Source organism: Pipistrellus hanaki (genome assembly GCF_964339955.1).
Source record: "Pipistrellus hanaki genome assembly, chromosome: 11".
NCBI lineage: Eukaryota > Metazoa > Chordata > Mammalia > Chiroptera > Vespertilionidae > Pipistrellus > Pipistrellus hanaki.
This window is the reverse complement of record NC_140513.1, coordinates 17,186,907-17,206,395: the sequence shown is the minus strand read 5'-3', so window position 1 is coordinate 17,206,395 and position 19,489 is coordinate 17,186,907. Positions and strand designations below refer to the sequence as shown.

The following is a 19,489-nucleotide window of genomic DNA, read 5'->3' as shown; positions in this document are numbered from 1 at the left end:
GCACTTTGCAGCCAGAGGAAAGATCAAGGTCAGTGGCAAGGAGAGAGGGCGGCTGAACAAAATACCAAGGAGGGGGAGCTGAGCAGATCGGGGGGCTGCCTGGATACGCGTGGCGACAGGAGGAGGAGATGCCAATGATATGTAAGTTCTTACCTTGGGTGAAAAAGAGAGAACTGGGGTAAATGGTTTTTTCCCCCCTTTTTGGTGAGAGAGGAAAAATGTTAATTTTTGGCAGGGGGAGCTTGCGGTGTGCTTGGCACATGCAAGTTGAAATGTCAGTCTAGTCCGAGGGAGAGAGAATGGTTCCAGTGTCGGCAGCGCCATAAAGTCACCATGGGATGAGAAGATCCAGGCAGACGTGACAGTGAGGAGAGCAGCAGGCAGAGGAGGGACTCCTGGGAAAGAGCAATAGTTCAGACGATGACAGGAGACGGGGCTGTTATGAAGACTGAAGAAGAAGTCCCGGGGCCAGAGAATCAGACCCCATAGAAGCCAAGGGCACAGAGTTCCCAGAAGCTGACTGAGTCACCACCACCACCACCCAATGTGGCGGACAGAGGCCCGCGGAGCTGAGGAATAAACAGTGTCCGCGTGATTTAACCACGAGGAGGCCGGAAGAATGCAGACTGGTTAGACTTTCTTGGTTGCAGACAACTGAACCCATGCCCGTTGCTTTAAGCACAAGGTATTTATTAGATGCATCAGACGGTCCACCATATCCGGGGGCCACAGACACAGGGCTGGAAGTCATTTCGCCTGGAACAGCAGCTTGTCCTGTGTGTCCGGGACACACACCCGCCCTCACGGCAGGACTGTGATAGGACACCCCCCGCCCTGCCACCTGGGACCGGGCCCAGGCTCCTTCCCCACAGCTGCTCCCGGTGAAGACATGCCTCCGCCACTGCCTGCGAGAGCCACTCCCCCCAAAGGGCAGCCTCAGTCACACTAGCATGAGAGCACATGGTCACGTCCCCTACGTCACCCACAAAGGGTCCTTCTGCGCAGCACAAAATGAAGGCCGAGTCACAACGAGCAAGAATAATCTTTATTCCTGGGAAACACATTTGTAAAAACGTTATCAATAAGATTAAAAGCTTGGGAACACATTTATTTGGACGCAGCACAGACACGGAGCATCGGGACACGGGGAGCATCAGGAATACACCTGTAAACAAACGTCTTGGGGGGGGGGGGTTTCTACGACACAGACCCCACCGCGCAGGGTGCACAGCCGGCGCCCTCCTTCTGGAGAGGTCTTTGCGGTAGCCAAAGGAAAATTTTCCAGATCTCAGCAATCAAATTCTCAAGGGACGTCAAGACGTGTTGTTAAAGGCTTGAAATGGGCCGAATTCACAATGACATATATAAAGATGGCACGGGAACTGATTTCACAAAGATACTAAGGAAACACATCTCAGGCCCGCCTGCTAAGAAAAATGATGCTTGACTCGTGGCTTGAAATGGGGGAAAATAAATATATTGGTACAAGTTCTATCCTAGAGGACAACAAATTAATTTCCTGGTTCTACCCAAAGACTGTGCGACACCCCTCCCATCCTCTACAGAATGCTTTGGCACAACGTCGTTACAATCTGAAGCCATGTGCATCTCAGACTGCATGTAGCTTCATAAAAGAGTGACGTCTAGGGTAAAAAAAAAAACCCGACCCTCAAGTTCTGCAAAAATTCCGACAGCATCTACCCTTGATCGTGTCTTCTGCAATCATGCAAGTTAGCAGCACCAATCATTAAGACATTAAAAAAATTATTCCTGTTCTTGAGCAGCAAATCCTACCAAAAACGGATGCTATGTAGCTTGTGATTAGTCAAATCTCTAAAGTTCCAAGTGGCTACACTGTCCTCGGACCTGAAATTCAGAGTCTCCCTGCCTGCTATAACGTCTGCCCAGTTCATACGGTTCATTTAGCTTCTGGACAAGGTGGCCTCTGTGAGAGAAGCGGATGTTGCCATTTTCCTAGGAGGTCATTTGAAGGTGATAGCCTCAACCTAGAAATATTAAATTTCAATGGGTCACGGAATGTTAGACTTGGAAAGGACCTTGATGACCAATCAGTCCGACCCAGACTTTTCTGATGAGGAAAAGGAGGCCAGGAAGAGGGCAATGGCTTGTCTAAGACCACACAATGGCAGAGGCTGGACCCCAGCCGTCCCCATCCCCACCACTTTACGGGTACTCTCTGTTTTCTTCCCACGTTCCCCTGGTTTTATTTGGTCCCACTCATTAAATAACAAAGCGATATCAGGTACACAGCAATACAACACACACAGACTTTTCACTCCAGTTTTAAAAATCAGAACGTCAGCGTGATTCCTGAGCCTTTACCTACCTTCATTTTATTGAGAATGTAGTCAGACAGTACGTTAGGACTAGCTATGGGGATTGCTTTCCAGTATTTACACGGACACGGAAAACACGGTTCGGGACTATTCCTCAGACACCTTCACAAACGCAGCCACGCGGCGCCCAGACACCTCTGATGGGATGGAATGCAAACTGGGATGGAGCATGGAAGTGAGATGGCCGGTCCCTCACAGCGCAGTCATGAGTTTATCGCGACACACCACACTCTGCACGCCTCCTAAGTTCTTCTGGTTCTGGTTGTGGACATAATCGAGGTGGCCGTCATCTGCACTGGCCGGCGCTTTCCAAGGCGGCCTGTCATCCTCAAAGGATGGCCTGTGTCGTTTGCAGAGGGAATGGTTAGTGGGGGGATGGGAGGAAGCTCAGGAGAGAGTGAGACAACATGAGCACAAAGGGAATGGGCAGGCTCAACCACGGACGACAGGCATGGGAATGGCTTGCAGGCGGAAATGGATGGGTTTTCTACCGCAGGTCACCTACCGACTCCCAACAGGGGAGAAAAGCTCTGTCTATGGCTGGGCCCTCGTCCCTGCAAGGTCGGTCTGGGGAAAGCCAGGTCAACGTGGAAAGGTCTCATGCCAGCCTTCAGTGGACCAGTGGAGAAGGCAGAGCAGGGCTAGCTCTGGCTGGTAGGAGACCCCTTTGCTAGGGGACTGACGCCTCAGGCTGTTATGGGAATGTGCCCTGTGAATGCCTTAGGCAGCATTGGCCAAAGGTGTTGGTACTGTGAGCTCTCTTTTCCTGGGATCAGTATCTCAGAGAGCGCCTCTCTAACTCTCTGGAGGGCCTGATAAGACACAAAATGCTGGGCCCCACCGGCAGAGATTCTGATCAGCAGGCATGGGGGCCCACGAATCTGCATTCACAAGCTCCCAGGCGGGCGGGCCACCGAGAGGAGCTTGGTACCAGCTTTTCCTCGGAATTACCCGCTGGAATGCTGGGCCAGGGCATGCCTCCGAAGGAAACTAATGTGATATACTCGGCAGCAAGGGGTGTAAATTTCTGTCAAAACAAGGTTATTAAAAACACGGTTTCTATAAATCTCTTCTGTTTCTCACATCTGCAAAATAAACTGCCTTTGCAACCCAGAAACATGGAGAATCATTCATCCACTCGTTTGACTTGCTTTGAAAGTTACATTTATGTATTTATGCTAAAACTGCACTGTTGTCCCACAGGGTCCTCCCCAAACGTGGTCAGAACTGTCAAGAGCCAGGTGCCCCCGTCTGCCCTGCTCCCGCCAGGCGTGGTTCCATCACTCCGTCCTTGGCGCTTTCTCACAGAGCAGGGCTGCCTCGCCAAGAAATAACCATGCGCGAGAAGCTCACCAGCTCTGTTTCTAAAAGAGCTTCTTAAGCAGAAACACCCATGAAGCTGATCTTAGAAGGAACATCTGCCTGACCCAGCTGGCGTGAAAACGCTCTGGAGCCTGACTGCACACGCAAGGCTGGTGCTGTGTGGTTGGGAGGGTCGTGGTGGGTCAGGGCCGAGGGGAGCAAGCACAACCCACTCACCGCTTATTATGGTAAATGCGCCTTAGTGGCGCACAGCCACACCCAGGCACTTCCACACTGCCGGCAGCTGCGTGGCAAAGCTGAGCAGCTGTGGCAGAGACCACAAAGCCCAAAATACTGACTACCTGGCCCTTTATGGAAAAAAGTTCACTGGCCCCTGGGTGTAGAAAAAAGATCCGATGCCACAAAAACGGAAGCCCTCACTCCACCTCTGAAAAAAAAAAAACTCTGTCCAAAAAAACCCATGACAAAAATCTCCATGCTTTGGTCATATTTTTATAAATGAATTTTAGGACAGGGAAATGTTACTTAGACATTTTAAGTAACATTTCCAACACAAACCCAAAATTTCCGAGGTTAGAATAACTTAAAAACACACACACACACACACACACACACAAAAAAAAAACCCAAACAAAAACCCGGCCCAATTCATTTTGGTGTCATAAAGCATAACTTGAGCAAACCCAGCGTCTCGCTGGCTGCCTCTGCTTTGCTCAGTCAGGATTCATCTGGGCCGTGACAGGCCACTCTTCACCGCAACTGCTGATGCAGAACTTTAACTCATGACTCAGGAGAATCTGAACTTTCCTGAGAAACGGACGTGTGCAGGGGCGGCTCTGGGAGCCCGGGCGCTTACCTGACGTTGGGAGAGTGCGGGTGCCACCGCGGCTGGCTGGGGTGGATATTGGGATGATACTGAGGCTGGAAAGAAAACACCAAACGTGATTATTCGGTGACCTTCTGATTTCAATGGTCTTCATTCACGTTCTCTTTTTGCTGGCATCCACCTAAGGGACCGTGAATGGAAAGGCTATAACCGAACGCCGGCTGGGAGCCGGGGGGTAGGGGAAGTGCAAGGTGGGGAGGGGTGTGGGGACATTTCCCAGGACGATCACATTTCCCGGGGACAAAGGCTGGGGTTGGGAAGCTGCCCGGGAAGAGAGGGGAAGGCATTGGCCTTGAAAGGGTCCCCCCCCCAGAGGCCACAGTCACCTCTCCCGAGGGAACAAGGGGACAGACGGAAGGTGCCAGAAAGACAGGGAGGGTGGTCGGCAATGCTCAAAACCCATGTTTGTCACCGATGGTGATGACGGCAACCGCGGGGAACATCTGCCTCTGCGCGCACACAGACAAGGAGGGGAAGGGGTACCGCAGGCTGAGGGAACACTCCTTTGTTGTGTGAGCAGTAAAAGCCATTTTCTAAAGCATGACCAAAAATACCCCCCAAATCATCCAGACCATTTCTTATCGTGATAAACAGAAAGGAGCAAGCGGTCCACTTTAAGATGGGAACATAGATCCAGGCTGATGACCCACAAAATGACCCAGGGAAGAGACTGGCTGGGGCCGGCCGGGTGGCGGGTGCCCATCCACGTCTGGCCTGCAGAGGGCAGCGGTCCCAGACGTCGCCAGAAGCCAGGGTGCTTCTCCAGGCTACACTTCCTACCTGGCAAATGAGGCCTGCCTGACATTTAAGCCACCCCAGCCCTGCCACCATCCCTCCTTTAATTATTTCCTCCCCTTCGCCTCCCTTCCCCGCTGCTTTGGTTAATAAGCAGAAGGCTACTCTCCATTATGGAAAATTCTCAGCGATCCTGCTCATTCTGTGTTCCCAGACCCCAGATGCCCTCCCTGCTGCCTGTTCTGTATTCCAGAGGCCTCTCTCTTTCCAAGACGCCTGTCAGCAAGCCAAGTCTGCAGCCCCCAGGAGGAAATGCTGCAGGGCGGTGGATCTGCAAGACATCCCTCCGCAGCAGCATCTGAGAGCTGGCCAGGGCTCTAGAATCTCCCCGGGGGGGTTTTTTCACATTGCCCTCTCAAGGGAGACAGAACCCCAGAGAGTTCAGAAGACTGGCCCAGAGCCCCACTGTTCTGGCCCCAAGTGAGGCCCCACCAATAGGGTCTCCAACAAGAGAGAGTGACGGATTAGAGACAGCCCTCCTATTCCCTGTCCTCAAACACAGCCACATCAGATTCCTGGGAGACGGGGTAGGTACCGTTTCCACAGACCCAGAAAGACCCTTCCTCGGTGTCATCTGGCCACTTACTCACAAGCTGCCCAGGAGTATTTTTTTAATATATATATATATATATATATGTATTTTATTGGTTTTTCACAGAGAGGAAGAGAGAGGGATAGGGAGTCAGAAACATCGATAAGAGACAAACATCGATCAGCTGCCTCTTGCACACCCCCTACTGGGGATGTGCCCACAACCAAGGTACATGCCCTTGACCGGAATTGAACCAGGGACCCTTCAATCTGCAGGCCGACATTCTATCCACTGAGCCAAACCGGTTTCGGCCCAGGAGTATTTTTTAATGTGAACCCAGAAGGTTTTCAATTGGGGCAGTTATGTTCCCTGGGGAAAACTGGAAAAATATAGGTGCATTTTTTGCTTGTCAAAACCACAGGGGGGTTACCTTTAACATTTGGGCAGAGAAGAAGGAAACTAAACATCCTGTAACTCTAGGGACCGTCCCAAACAAGGAAGAACTGTCCCTCCCCAAATGCCAGCAGCCGCGTCCTCAGCAGGAACACGGCCATCCATCCTTCGCAGTTGGCTAGCCTTGCTGAGCTCAGAATCAGACACGCTGCAATCCCGCCCCGTCCTGCTGAAGCCCTTTCTCAGCACTCCGATGCTTATCGGGCCGCTTCTCAGGATGTTCCCTTCCCGGTCCATTGACTCCCGATCCTTGACAGAGCAACGCAGAGCCTCTGAGAGCAGCGAGGCTCAGAGGTCCGGTGGTTGCCAAAACCGTTGAGGACAACAATGCATAGGAAACAGATTTTGCAGATCGGATTGCAACCAGCAATCGCCTCGCCGTTCACCGTGAGCAGAGCGTGCAGGGAGCGCTCGCCTGCGAGGCTTGTGGGGTAGACCGCAGGGGCCGCGCCAAGCTAGGGCCGCTTTGCTTCATTTATTTTTTCATGTCATTCAAACGGCAATCCCCAACAACTCTTCCCTCCCCCCGCAACATTCCAGCCTCTCAGACCCAAAAATCCCTAAAAAACAAACAAACAAAAAAACAATCTGAATAAGAGGATTCAAGAACCTAAAGAAGGCAAGGAGACCAGAAACCCGGGCCCTGCCCCTGGCAGGTGCAAAGTCCCTCTCAGGTGTTATTCCCTGGAAGTCACGGGCAGGCTCTGCACAGCGGGAAGGTGACTTCCTGTACAGAAGACGGAAGATGATACCACCAATTTCTTCTGAAGCATAATGCGGAGCCCTCGTAAGGATAATGTACCTGGGGACCCCACTCCCATCCCCACTTAAGGAATTACTATCTAGAGTAGGGGTGTCGAACTCAATCAGAGAAGGGGCCAAAATCTAAAATCCAGCCTAAATCGCGGGCCGAATGGTTTACTGAACAGTCATAAACTGACAATGTCATAAAGTGACAGCGGAGTGCAGCGATGACAGCGCGGTGCGGGCCACATTGCAAGGCCTGGCGGGCTGGATTTGGCCCGCGGGCCTTGTGTTTGACACATGTGATCTAGAGAATCAGAAGACTAAGAATGAGACGAGTTAGAACAAGGCTCCAACGCGAACTCATTAAAAAGTTGCTTTGTTCCTGTGACATGCAAATCCAGACAGGGCACAGAGACCTGGGCGAGCCGTGCCCCTTAGACATTCACAGCGCCCAGGGCAAGAAAGCTGATCCCAGGCTGGGAGGTCATCAGACATGGATGCTGCCTCTTACGCGCAAACAAATGACAATGGAGGAAGTGAAGGCACTTCCCCCACCAGGGTTCCCAGCTGGCCGCTCACGACCACCACCTCTGGAGCTGTGATGCTCTCTAATGCCCAGACTCCCAACCCAGTCCTGCAGGGGGAGGCCCCTGCACTGGTTATTTGTCTGAAGCTTGCTGGACAGTGGGGCAGGGCTGGGAACCACTGGTGCTGGTGACCGCCCATGAAGAGGACCAGAGAGGCTCTGGGAAGGAGATGGCTTCTGAGGCGGGCTCTATCCCAATAGGAGGCAAAGGAAGACCAGGCAGGCGAGTATGGCCGAAGGCAGGGTGGGAAGAAATGATGGAGCAACGATGATGTCGTTCTCGGAGAACTGAGCCTACGTTGTGATGAGTAGCGGTGAGAAATAAGTGCAGGGAAAGGAACAGGCCAGCAGGTTGTAGAAGACTGAATGGCCAGCGGGAGCCACCCACAGGGTGAGATGGGCGGGCGGGCACGGGGTGTGGCCGGGCTGGCCGCCCTGGGGAAGAGCAGGCCGCCAGCCATGGCACAGGATCTGTGCCCAGCCCAATGCCCTACAAGGAGGTTCCAGAGGCCATCTCTGCATCGATGTTATTGGGTGCACCACCAGAGGAAAGGGAGTGGGGAGTGGGGGGATGAGGAGAGAAGCTAGTGTTTTTTTGGATGGCGGGGGGGAGGTGTCCAATAATTAAATGATCTCGGGAAACATGAATTAAAAACAACAACCTGTCTTTCTTGCAGGATTTCTCAGTATGCTGGACACCCCAAGGGACAAGGTAGATCTAAAAAGGTCACGAAGGATGCCACATTTCTCAGACGTGTGGCCAGACATTCTTTCCCGGAGGCACACCTCAAGGGACTCACGTTCCCTGGGCCTAGAACACACTTGGACATGCAGTGGCCTCACCTGAGTGCCACTCAGAGTCTGTTTGACCCCAGAAGCTTAAACATCTGTCCCTGCTGCTGGCCAGTTGACCCGGTGAAGAGAAAGAGGCAGCTCAGATGACCAAGAGGAAGCAGGTGTGGGGGAGGGAAGGGGAGGGAAGGAGATGCTTTTTTCTCCGTTTTCTCAGAAAACCATATTGTTACTATTTCTTTAAAATCTGTCCACAAACAACTGCTCAATGTGGAAAGTGTAAAAACTTTAAGAAGTATGACATAAAAACCTTTAAAAGCAGTATCTTACCTGGTAATTGTGGACTTCAGGATTTGTTTTAGAGCTAAAGGAAAGAAAAGAAAAATGACAATGTAACAGGCTGTAAAGCAGCATCGTCACTGAATTGCAGGCATACCTCTGAGATATTGCAGGCTCGGTTCCGGACCAGCGCAATAAAGCAAGTCCCGCAATAAAGCGGGTCGTAGCCTTCTTGCTGGTAGAGGGCTTTGCCTTCAACGTGTAAACAAAACACAGGCACACACAAAACCAAGCCTGCAACATCTGCGGAGCGCAACGAAACAAGGTATGCCTGTATTTGCCAATCATAAACCACATCCTACGCCCTATCTACTCTGTTAGGAACTCTCACAGACACCATTTCCTTCTGATTAGCGGCTTAAATGAGCTCATCACCGGAGAAACCAAGCAGCAACTTTCGTTCGTCACCACAGAGCTCACAAGTAGAAGCAAGTGGGTACCATTCCAGAATGCTGGTTGTGATGTCAAGTTTTGGTGACAAAATGAAGGTCATTCCAATTAGGCAAACCCAGTCATTCTGACTCCCGCTCCAGGCCTGCCCCCGCACTGCTGGGTGGGGTGGGGCTCTGGGTTTCCCCAGCTGAAGGGAAAACCACCGGCCCCCTTTGGAGCACCTGCCTCTCTGGGCCCCTCTGCCAACAACAAGGAAGGCGCGCGCTGGACATGCAGTGGCCTCACCTGAGTGTTCATGTGTTTTGAGAACTTCACACCTGCTGTTGTTTAGTCCACACGGCAGGGCTATGAGGTCAGTGCATGTCACCGCCTCATCTTATAGATAAAGGAGTGATTGCCCAACAGAGAAGCGAGGAAACCCCGAGGCCAGCCAGCTAATGACTGGCAGAGCCGGGACCGGAATGGACAGCTGCTCCATCCTAAGGTCTCTATTGTTCCCAGGAAGCCGAGGGGGCTCGGGGTCCTCATGCATAAGCCTATTTGATAGATCTCCTAAGTGTAACCACTCTTTAAAAAGGTGTAAAACATAACGTGTTATTTAGTAGGCAGGCTTGGCATCCCTCGTGCGGCACCGCCACCAGGCTGTGTTGCCAGGGCGCTGTGCTTGAGATCAAGGCTTACTGCTCCTCCAACAGTGAGCGCGAAGCCTGCCATTGTTAGGAGCCTTTGCTGGGGTCTGAACGGCGCTGGGCTCCAGTGTTCCGAGGGGGCCGGTGCGCGGCGCCGGGCTCCGGGCCAGGGTCACCCCGGGCTGGATCCCAGCAGGAAGGCTAAGCGTTCTGCGAGGAGCCATTTCCCGGTATCACCTCTGCAGCCCCGAGCGCAATCGTATCCCTGGCACCCGCAGCAATCCTCCTCGCCCTGGCAGCACAGGCTGCGGAGAACCATCCCACAGCTGCCAACAGCGGTTATTAGCTCATTTGTTCCTGAAGGGTAGCTTTACATGGGGTTTCTTTTATTTATTTTCTGGGAGATTTTTTTTTTTTTTTTTTTTTTAGTTTGTTTTGGTTCCTAATATATGTGATCACTAGGCGCTAAGTGGAAAATGTAATTTTATTAGGGAAAAGCCAACAGGCAAAACACTCGCTTCCTTAAACAGCAAGGGAAAGAAACACTGTAAGGCACAAACCCCTGAGAATTAAAAAAGCAAGGCATGCTGCCTGGCGGGGAGAGGAGCCAATCCTGTTAGCACAGACTGCCTGCCACAGGGATGCTAGACACAGGGCCACGTCTGGAGGCTCCGCTGACCCAGGCAGGACTGTGCAACCTCCTCCCGCCCGGGGAGAGGGCGGGGAGCAGGGCCCGATGACCAGCAGTTCACAGGACCCTGACCCCCTTCCTCAGGTGCTGAGACTTGAACTGAGACACAGTGCTAGACCCTTGTCCCAGGCAGGAGGCACTGCAGGTGGTTTGAAATCAAAGCCTGGAAGCTGGGCTTCCAGCTGGGTGATACAAGGGGCCTGTTGTGCTCTCCAGAACGGTGGGGACCTAGAGCCTTGGGGTACTGGGGGGGAGGGACGGATGAGCAGCAGGTGCTGGCCCCCTCCCTCCCCACGCAGCTTCGTCCCCAGTTCTCTGTTCTCCACGTCCCTCTGCTCTCTACGGCAGGTTTCTTCTGGGGGCCTAAACACATTTGAAAAGAACATTAATCCAGCTCAGCCTCCTAGTTTTCAAGTGAGAAAGAGGAGGCTCAGAAGGGGGCGGGGGAGGGCCCACAAGGCCCCAGAGCTGGCTGAGAGCCACGCTGGGGCCAGGGATCTCCTCACCAACCAGGGCTTTGCTACCGGCTCCACCACGCGTGCTGCCAACTGTCCAGAGTGCATGGCACAGCCCAACTGTGATCTCAAAGACCACGCTCCCTGGCAGCCTGAGGCCTGTGCCTCCGACGGCTGACAGGCTGACTAAACCGGGCTCCTGGTCAGTCCCTGGAGCTTGGGTGCAAGAGTTGAAACAACTACATTCTGTGATTCTCTACCAGCCTGCCCACTCCCTGAAGAACAGTTGTTTCCGAGGGAGAAAAAGAGGCACATTCAAGCCGAAACCGGTTTGGCTCAGTGGATAGAGCGTCGGCCTGCGGACTGAAAGGTCCCAAGTTCGATTCTGGCCAAGGGCATATACCTTGGTTGCAGGCACATCCCCGGGTGTGTGTGTGTGTGTGTGTGTGTGTGTGTGTGTGCAGGAGGCAGCTGATCGATGTTTCTCTCTCATCGATGTTTCTAGCTCTCTGTCCCTCTCTGTCAAAAAATCAATAAAATATATTTAAAAAAAAAAAAAAAAAAAGAGGCACATTCAAGGTAGGACGAGGGTTCTTACCTGGGCTGCCCACTAGAATCACCTGGGGGCTTTCAAAGCCACAGGTGCCTGCCATGCCTCCCCCCACCCCACCCCTCAGATCTTCCCTTAGCCTGGGGTGTGGCCTGGCTGACAGGGACTCGTCAAAGCTGACCAAGCGATTCCAATGAACAGGAAAGATCCAGAAGACCTGTGCTGGGGAAGCGGCTGCAAACCACTCCCGGGCCTACCTGTGACTATGGTCAAGTCTCACTGGCTCACAGACCTGTTCCTTCATTTGCATATGGTCTATGGTGGTGCTGGAACTCCAGCGACAGAGTACTTGTAAAAGCGACAGCACATCCAGCAAAGTCTAAAGTATTTCCTATCTGGCCCTAGCCAGTTTAGCTCAGTGGATAGAGTGCTGGCCTTCAGACTGAAAGGTCCCAGGTTCCATTCCGGTCAAGCACCTGCCCGGGTGGCGGGCTCGATCCCCAGTGTGTGTGTGTGTGTGGGGGGGGGGGGGGGCGTGCAAGAGGCAGCCAATCCATGATTCTCTCTCTTCATTGATGTTTCTCTCTCTCTCTCTCTCTCCTCCCCCCCCCCCACCTCTCCCTTCCTCTTTGAAATCAATAAACATATATTTTAAATATTTCCTATCTGGCTACAGAAAAAGTTGGCTGGCTCCTGTGCTAGAGTTTCGGCCTTCTGACAAGTTCCTTTTCCTGCAGGAATGTCACTAACATGCTTAATACAGGTCTTCTACGCTGCGTGACGATGAAATGTGCCCGTCACGGAGCGCACCCCGCATCTGCTCTGGCAGTTTTTGCTCAAGAGCACGGCCTTCCCTTCCCACCGCTGCCTGCAGTGCCAGGAGCACCGTGTGCTGTGCACATTCCTTTCACCTTTGTCACCCACCGTGAGGGCAAACAAAGCACAGGGCTGTTCAAACAAGGCAGCTGTGTTCCCTACAACAACAACCGTCTCCAAACCTTCTACTGTGTACTCATTGAGAGCCAGGGGGGTGGTAGAGCCGGGCAGGAGAAAAAGGAAAAAAAAAAAAAAAAAAAAGAACAGCAGACGCACTGGGCGATTTAATTGTATCAAGGAATAAGTCAATATTGAAAGTAAATATAAGAGAGAAAACAGCTGCACCCGGAGCCTGGGGGCACTTACCAGAGCTGAGCGGCGATCACCGGGTTGCTTGCTTTAAAACAAAAACAGAGAGCACGACATTTTAGAGAGCTTTCTCACTTTTACCGCGCGATGACAACGAGGTGGGGCAGACATTTCTGAGATCTAAGAGCAGCCTCCGGGCCAGGAGGCAGCCTCCCCACGCGGCTGCTTCTCCTTTCGGGAGGAAAAGTACGCGGCCTTTCCCCTGAGCCCTGCCCTCCGCCATTCCCAGGGCCAGGCACAGCCCCTGCTCTCAAAGAGCTCCCAGCCTTGACCCAGACAGGGAAGTGTAAGGTGCTAATGGCTAAAATGCAAGTGTGAACCTATGAGGGCGCAGGGCAGCCACTGCTGACAGGGCCCGGCAGGGAGTCTGGGGAAGGGGCCATGCCAGGAGGCTGAGCTTCTCTATCTAGACTCTACTTCGTTTCAAAAAGGATGCAGAATGGAGAACCACTCAGAGCTCCTCAAAGACGCCAGTAGAATGAAAGGAGAAAAAGAGGATGGAGACCAGGACGGGAGGGAGAAGAGAAACAGAACCTGGAGCATGGGGGAGCTCTCGGGCCATGGCAGGGGTGAGCCCACCCCTCTGGGGCAGCCATACCAAGACCGAGACAGAGAGGTGTAAGGTGACAACAGCTAACATACTAATATAGCATTATATGTCACTATAATAAAAAAAAAAAATACAAAGCTTTAGAATGACAAAGCAGAATCTACTTCACTGGCCAGCTGGTGTGGCTCAGTGGTTGAGCGTCAACCCATGCACCAAGAGGTCACCGGTTTGATTCCCAGTCAGGGCACATCTCTGGGCTTCAGTGCAGAAGGCGGCTGATGGATGTTTCCCCCTCTCTTATTTATGCTTCTATCTCTTTTTCCTTTCCTCTCTAAAAATGTATTTGTTTAAAAAATATTTTTATTGATTTCAGAGAGAAAGAGAGAGAAACATCAATGATGAGAAGGAACCATTGATTGGCTGCCTCCTGCACAATGGACCGAGCCTACAACCCAGGCATGTGTACTTGACCGGAACTGAATCTGGGACCCTTTGGTCCACAGGCCAAGGCTCTATCCACTGAGCCAAACTGACTCGGGGCTAACAACATATTTTTAAAAATGGTTCTCTCTGAGGAGAAAGTAGAGAGGATTAAAAAATAAAATAAAATCTGCCTCCCCAAGCTCCTCGGGGATTGCCCAGCTAAAGCATAACGTCAAATCCCAAGGCGGAATGGAGAGCACACAACCTTTGAATGTCGAATGTCTCCGGGATGGGTAGCGTTTGCTAGGCTTCCTTTCGAAGGTGCTGGTTCTTCGTAACCGGGCCCCGTGAGTCGCCTGATACTCCGTCCGCCCGCTGGAAAGCAAATACCTCATTGCACGCCACCCATATCAGAGCATCAGTACCTTACACAGATCTGAGCGTGAACTTTATTTCCCAGGGTTCCGGTGTCCATTCCAACGTATCGTGACTCGTGTGTCAAAGAACACACTACATTTTGCCTTCCATTTGGAAAGAAAAATCAGCTTTGCCAAATCCCGGCTGTGGGACAGAGGCGGGCACTTCCATCCAAGGACAAAACGTGCAATTTAGGCACCGGCTACTTGGCTGCACAAACCAAGCAGGTTCCCGTACCTGGAACGTTTGATTAAGAGAATAGTGGTTCACACATGTAATAACCTTTCATGAAACAAATTACGCAGACATTCACATCGTTCAAGAGGCCGTTACCAATGACCACTTACCTAAACCTTGGCTTCGCTTGCCATGCCAAGAGAAACACTGGTCTCTCCCCAAGGCTTTCTGGGTCTCAGCCGAGGAGCTGCCCGGAGTCCAGGGGGCATGCTGTTTCTGCCTGAGCTGTCATGGCCTCATTCGGTTTATGATTTATCACATCGAGGGAGACACTGGCCACCCGCTCTAAGGGCCTTCCAGGGGCAACCTCAGCTCCAAACTCCCCTTTCCTTCTAAGCTTCTCTTCAAGGAGCAGACGGGGGGGGGGGGGGGGGGGCGGGCGGGCCTGAGACTGGTCTCGGCCAACTCCAGGGGGAGCTGCCACCAGGATGGAACATCCCACTGTGGCCACCATCCCCGCAGGCCTGCCCTCCTCACTCCGACTGCAGCAGACATCAATGTCCCATGCGATGTCTCTGCTAACCTGCGCAGGCTGACCCTCTCCATCCTCCACAGAACCCCGTGGGTCTATTCCCAGGAAGGACGTGGTTATTGCCCCCTGTCTTGCAGCATTTAAACATACATTCAAACAGCCCTGGCTGGCGTGGTTCGGTTTGTTGAGCGTCGTCCTGGGTACCCAGAGGTCACTGGTTCGATTTCCAGTCAGGACACATGTCCAGGTTGTAGGTTCAAACCCCGGTTGGGAGTATGTATAGGAGGCAATTGATTGATGATTTTCTCATACATCGATGTGCCTTTTTCTCTACCTCTCCCTCTCCTGCTTTCTCTCTCTCAAATCGATAAAAATTAAAAAAAAAAAACACGAAAAAACACACACACACATTCAAACACAGTAACTCTTTAAACACAAGTGCACAGCCACTCCCTTGCACAGTAGATAAATTTGAAATGAGCTGATCTATTGACACTTTTAAACAGAGTTCAAGGACATGCCACGTGTGGGCAGAGGTTATGAAACATATGAAGCATTAGGTCTTGCAAGAGCTATTCTCAGATCAGTAACCGTGCCCCAGAAATCAACCTTGGGAACGCGTTTAAAATGCACCTGCCCAGCCTCATTCATACATGCACATGTGGACACCCACGCTTCTGATTATGAAGGTCTTAGATGAGGTCATAAATCCTCCTTTTTAACAAACACCCAGTGAGATTTCATGCATTTTGAGAGGCACAGCCTCAAGATCCTAAGTAAAAATACATCAAAATAAATTCTGGGTTTTTTTGTTTTCAGATCCAAATACTTACTGAGGCTACCCAGGGCCACTCACACACATGCTGACACCTGCTCTCATTCTTCCTGCCATGGGCATGTGCAAAGCAATGGAGTAGTGGTTCAAAGGTAAGACCCAGACTTAACGTGTGGGGTTGACTCTTGGCTCTTCACTCACTGTCTGTGCCTTTGGGCAGAATATATAAGCCCTGGCCTGTAGCTTCCTTGTCTGTAAAATGGGGATAACGAGAGGACCTATCTTCTGAAGGCTGCCGGGGGGACTATGAGCCGGGACTCGCAGAGCCCGTGCAGCGAGGTGCACAGAGCTTGCTGCAGGGATGCCTACGCCCTGCGGCTGCCCCGCCCGGCCTGATGGCCACCTGCCCTGTGTGCTCTGGGCACCCGGAACGTGCTTGGCGAGACTGAACAGCTACAGGTTAGAAATCCCTTCAATATGAATGACTCTAAATAGCCACAGGTAGCTAGCGTTTTACTGAGTCAGGCTATTTCGAGCCACGTGTCAGCTATGAAAACTCTGTTATGATTACCCCATTCCATCAAGGAGAACAGCGGCTGACGCGCTTCAGGTCAGACCTTAGAGAAGCAGGGACCAGGGACGGGATGCCCCACAGGAGCCTCCGGGGGCAGACCCGGGGCTCCACCCACAGAACACATCGCCTTTTGGTGCCCACCTGAATCGGAAGCGGGACCCCAGCCGGATAAAGTCGGATCTGCTGGACTTGCTGTTCCCCGGCGTCCGCAGCCGGAAGAAGGCGTGGTGCTCGACGGCGCACTTCCAGAGGTGCTTGCAGGTCCTGGCGCTGTCCAGGCGGAATACAAACGTGTGCTCCTGCTCCCGGCCCTTCGCGGGGAAGCACAGGGTTCTCGTGTCGGTGGGTGTCAGGAACTCGGATGGAGGATTATCCCCGGGGGTGGGGGAGGGGGGAGGGGAGGAGGGAGGACAGGACAGGAGCAAGGCTTACCTGATCATCATCCTCCACCACCACCAGTGTCAGTTTGCTCTTTTTGAAATCCATTTTGGTGATTTTAGGCCTGGTCAGAGAGAACACATTGTAAAAGCACCATCTGCAGGGAAACAGCAATGTCCTCTCTACTTTTAAAGCGTGGATTTGCTAGGAAATCATTCGTTCATTTAAGCGTCATTACCCAGAGATTTCACCACCAATGCCATACACCCACAAATATCAGAGGATGGTGAGTCTTTGAAATGAATCGGGGGCGGGGTGGAGGAGGATTGCAAATAGCCCTCAGTAATCACCCATCCCATATAATTGCATCACAAAATAGGAAAAGACATTTTTTAATATCAGACAAAACTAAATTACCAAAAGAATAAGCCTATTTTGTTAGCTCCTTCAAAGATTAATATGCCTGTCGGGGTCAGTCCAAGAGAATATTCACAGCCATCTCTTCCCTACAAACAAACGAAGTGACAGTCGGTAGAAGGTTCTAGCAGGGGGGTCACAGGGCAGAAATGCAAAAAACAGTTCGCTCACCACGTTAACTCCGTTTGCCCACCATTTACCCCACCGCTCGGGCACAGCGAGACCCGGGGGCGGGGACGCGCCCAGTTCTTACCCTGACCACGTGCATGTCTACCCCATACATTTCCAGCCACTTCGCCTTATTCAGGTAGGACAGCTCCGCCTGGGCAGGGCTCTTTCCCCTTGGAGAAACCAACGGAGAGACATGTAAACCGCAATGCGTACACCCACGAGGTTCTGAAGGGCACGGCCACGCACTCAGGGAGCTTATGCAGCGATTAAAGGAACAGGGGACACCCATTTATTCTATCACACCTCCAGACAGACCCGTTCTAGTTAGACAGGAAAGTGACAGGGCAGTGTTTATAATGTGAATACTTAAGGAAAGCATTCATTGGTGTGCAGATACTGGTATTATATGCAAAGGAAAGGCGGAGAACACAACGGCTGCCTGCAGGGGGGAGCGGAGGGGGTGCAGGGGTGCAGATGACTCTGCAACCGCACGTTCCTATGTGGTACAAGGAGGCACTAACAAACAGCCCGGCCAGTGTGGCTCAGAGGTTGAGCATTGACCTAGGAACCAGGAGGTCACGGTTCAATTCCCCATCAGGGCACACGCCTGGGTTGTGGGCTTGATCCCTAGTGTGGGGGTGGGGGTGGGGTGTGCAGGAGACAGCCAATCCGTGATTCTCTCTCATCCATGATGTTTCTATCGCTCTCCCTCTCCCTTCTTCTGTGAAATAAATAAAAGCATATTTATTTTTTAAAAAATTAAAAATGGAACGCTCCAATGTCACTCTCCGTTTTCAAAGAAGTCATATGCCCTTCAGAATGACCGAGGAACAGAAGGAATTTCTGAGTCCTAGAGTGACTTGGAACAGCGGGCCGAGTTTGCGGAAGAAGGGCCGGGGGAAAAAAGAGAGGCTAACGTCTGGGAAATGTGAGGGTGGGCACTCCTGGCAGCCCAGGCATGAAAGCAGCAGACTGGGGGGCGGGGGAGGGGGGGCGGGCAGAGTATGGGGGAAAGGAAAAAACAGCCCGAAGATGAATGGCGGGGCTGGTTTTAGCTGCAGTGACCACATGTTCTGAAACCACCTGGTCTCCGATATGAGTGTCCCTGTAGGGACAGCATGGGCTACATCTGAAGAGTCCACGCTAGACATTTAGACCATGGACAGAGACCCAGGCATGTGAATGTTTCAAGGCCGGGAGAGAAGGGGCATTCCGGGCAGCAATGAGCAAATCAGGCCCGGGCTCTGTAATGCAGAGAAGCAGGATATGCTTGGGTGCTTACTGTACCTCTCTGGAAAGAGAGAGCCGTCGTGTGGGTCTTAGGAAAAACAGGACTGAAGCACGGGAGAGAGAGGTGGAGAGTTGGGGCTGCCTTTTTACCGTCGATGAGAGAATCGTGCAAATGCTTACATATCACAAGATAAACGCGTCAAGGTACCTGCACTCTTTCCATCTCTGGAAGATATCGAATTCCATCGCTTCTGTCTGATTTGGAATGAACCGAAACTCAGACACAAGCTCCGGGGTGTGCTCTGGAAGCTCACATTCCCCAAGCTCCGCTGCAGGTGACATAAGGAGGAGAATAACAGGAGACAGTGAATGCTTTTCGTTGCTGCTGCATGGTAAGGAAGGCATTCTGCATGGTAAGGAAGCACAGGCGCCCCAATGTACAACTCTCTCCTCCCTGGGAGGACCCCACGCCCGCTCGGCACCCACATGTACGTTCAGAATCCTCCCATGGGGCACCGCACCATCCTCTCAGTGATTACTGTCTTTCTCCCGATTATTGCTCCTGCCCGGGGAGGCCCTGAGTCTATTTCCCCCGCCAAGTGGTAGAGCCTGAATGTGCAATAAAAAGGCAACTGCAGGGAGCAGGGACCTGCCCAGAAACTCATTTAATAAAGCTCTCATGAAGGAGGTGGGTCTGAGCGGCACTCCAGGGTCTGCAGTGCCGAGAGGACCAATCAAGAATTCAGAACATGCAGAATCCAGGGGAATAATATGTTGGGAGAGCGAGTGAAGGAGGGAGGGAGGGGGGGGGGGAGGAGGGGATGTGAGGGCTCTGCAGGAGCAACTGCTGAAGCTCAGGCAGAACCGGGGAGGGAGCCAGTGATGCAGAGAGGAGGGGCAGCCATGTGGGCGATCCCCACTGAGGGTCCTTGCTCTCACCACATGCCCCACTAGGGGCCCCATTCCTCCAGGACACGAGTGGGAGAATCCACCACCTCTCCTGCACCTCTGCTGCTCAGGAAGCAGACCCCACGGTGAAAAGGAATACCCCGGAGGCTCCTCTGATATCTCACTACACAAAGGGGGGTCAGTCGTCCCCGGACCATCAGCACCAGTGTCACCTGGGAGCCTT

The 19,489-nt window shown here is 52.4% G+C and overlaps 1 protein-coding gene across 5 annotated transcripts in view; it reads right to left on the bottom strand.

Moving 5' to 3' along the window:
* EPB41L4B (erythrocyte membrane protein band 4.1 like 4B) overlaps positions 1–19,489 on the bottom strand; it is a 112,511-nt gene that overhangs the window by 41,739 nt on the left and 51,283 nt on the right. For 4 of the 5 annotated variants that reach the window (XM_084899306.1, XM_084899308.1, XM_084899307.1 and 1 more), the window contains exons 7-15: positions 18,566–18,686; positions 17,210–17,297; positions 16,957–17,045; positions 16,594–16,663; positions 16,303–16,472; positions 13,952–14,061; positions 12,711–12,741; positions 8,802–8,835; positions 4,537–4,601 (exon numbers count right to left, since the gene is read on the bottom strand). In XM_084899306.1, coding sequence (XP_084755432.1) covers positions 4,537–4,601; positions 8,802–8,835; positions 12,711–12,741; positions 13,952–14,061; positions 16,303–16,472; positions 16,594–16,663; positions 16,957–17,045; positions 17,210–17,297; positions 18,566–18,686 — 778 coding nt within the window. Of the gene's footprint in view, positions 1–1,023; positions 2,698–4,536; positions 4,602–8,801; positions 8,836–12,710; positions 12,742–13,951; positions 14,062–16,302; positions 16,473–16,593; positions 16,664–16,956; positions 17,046–17,209; positions 17,298–18,565; positions 18,687–19,489 lie in introns of those variants that run through there. The other variant, XM_084899310.1, reaches the window with a different exon arrangement.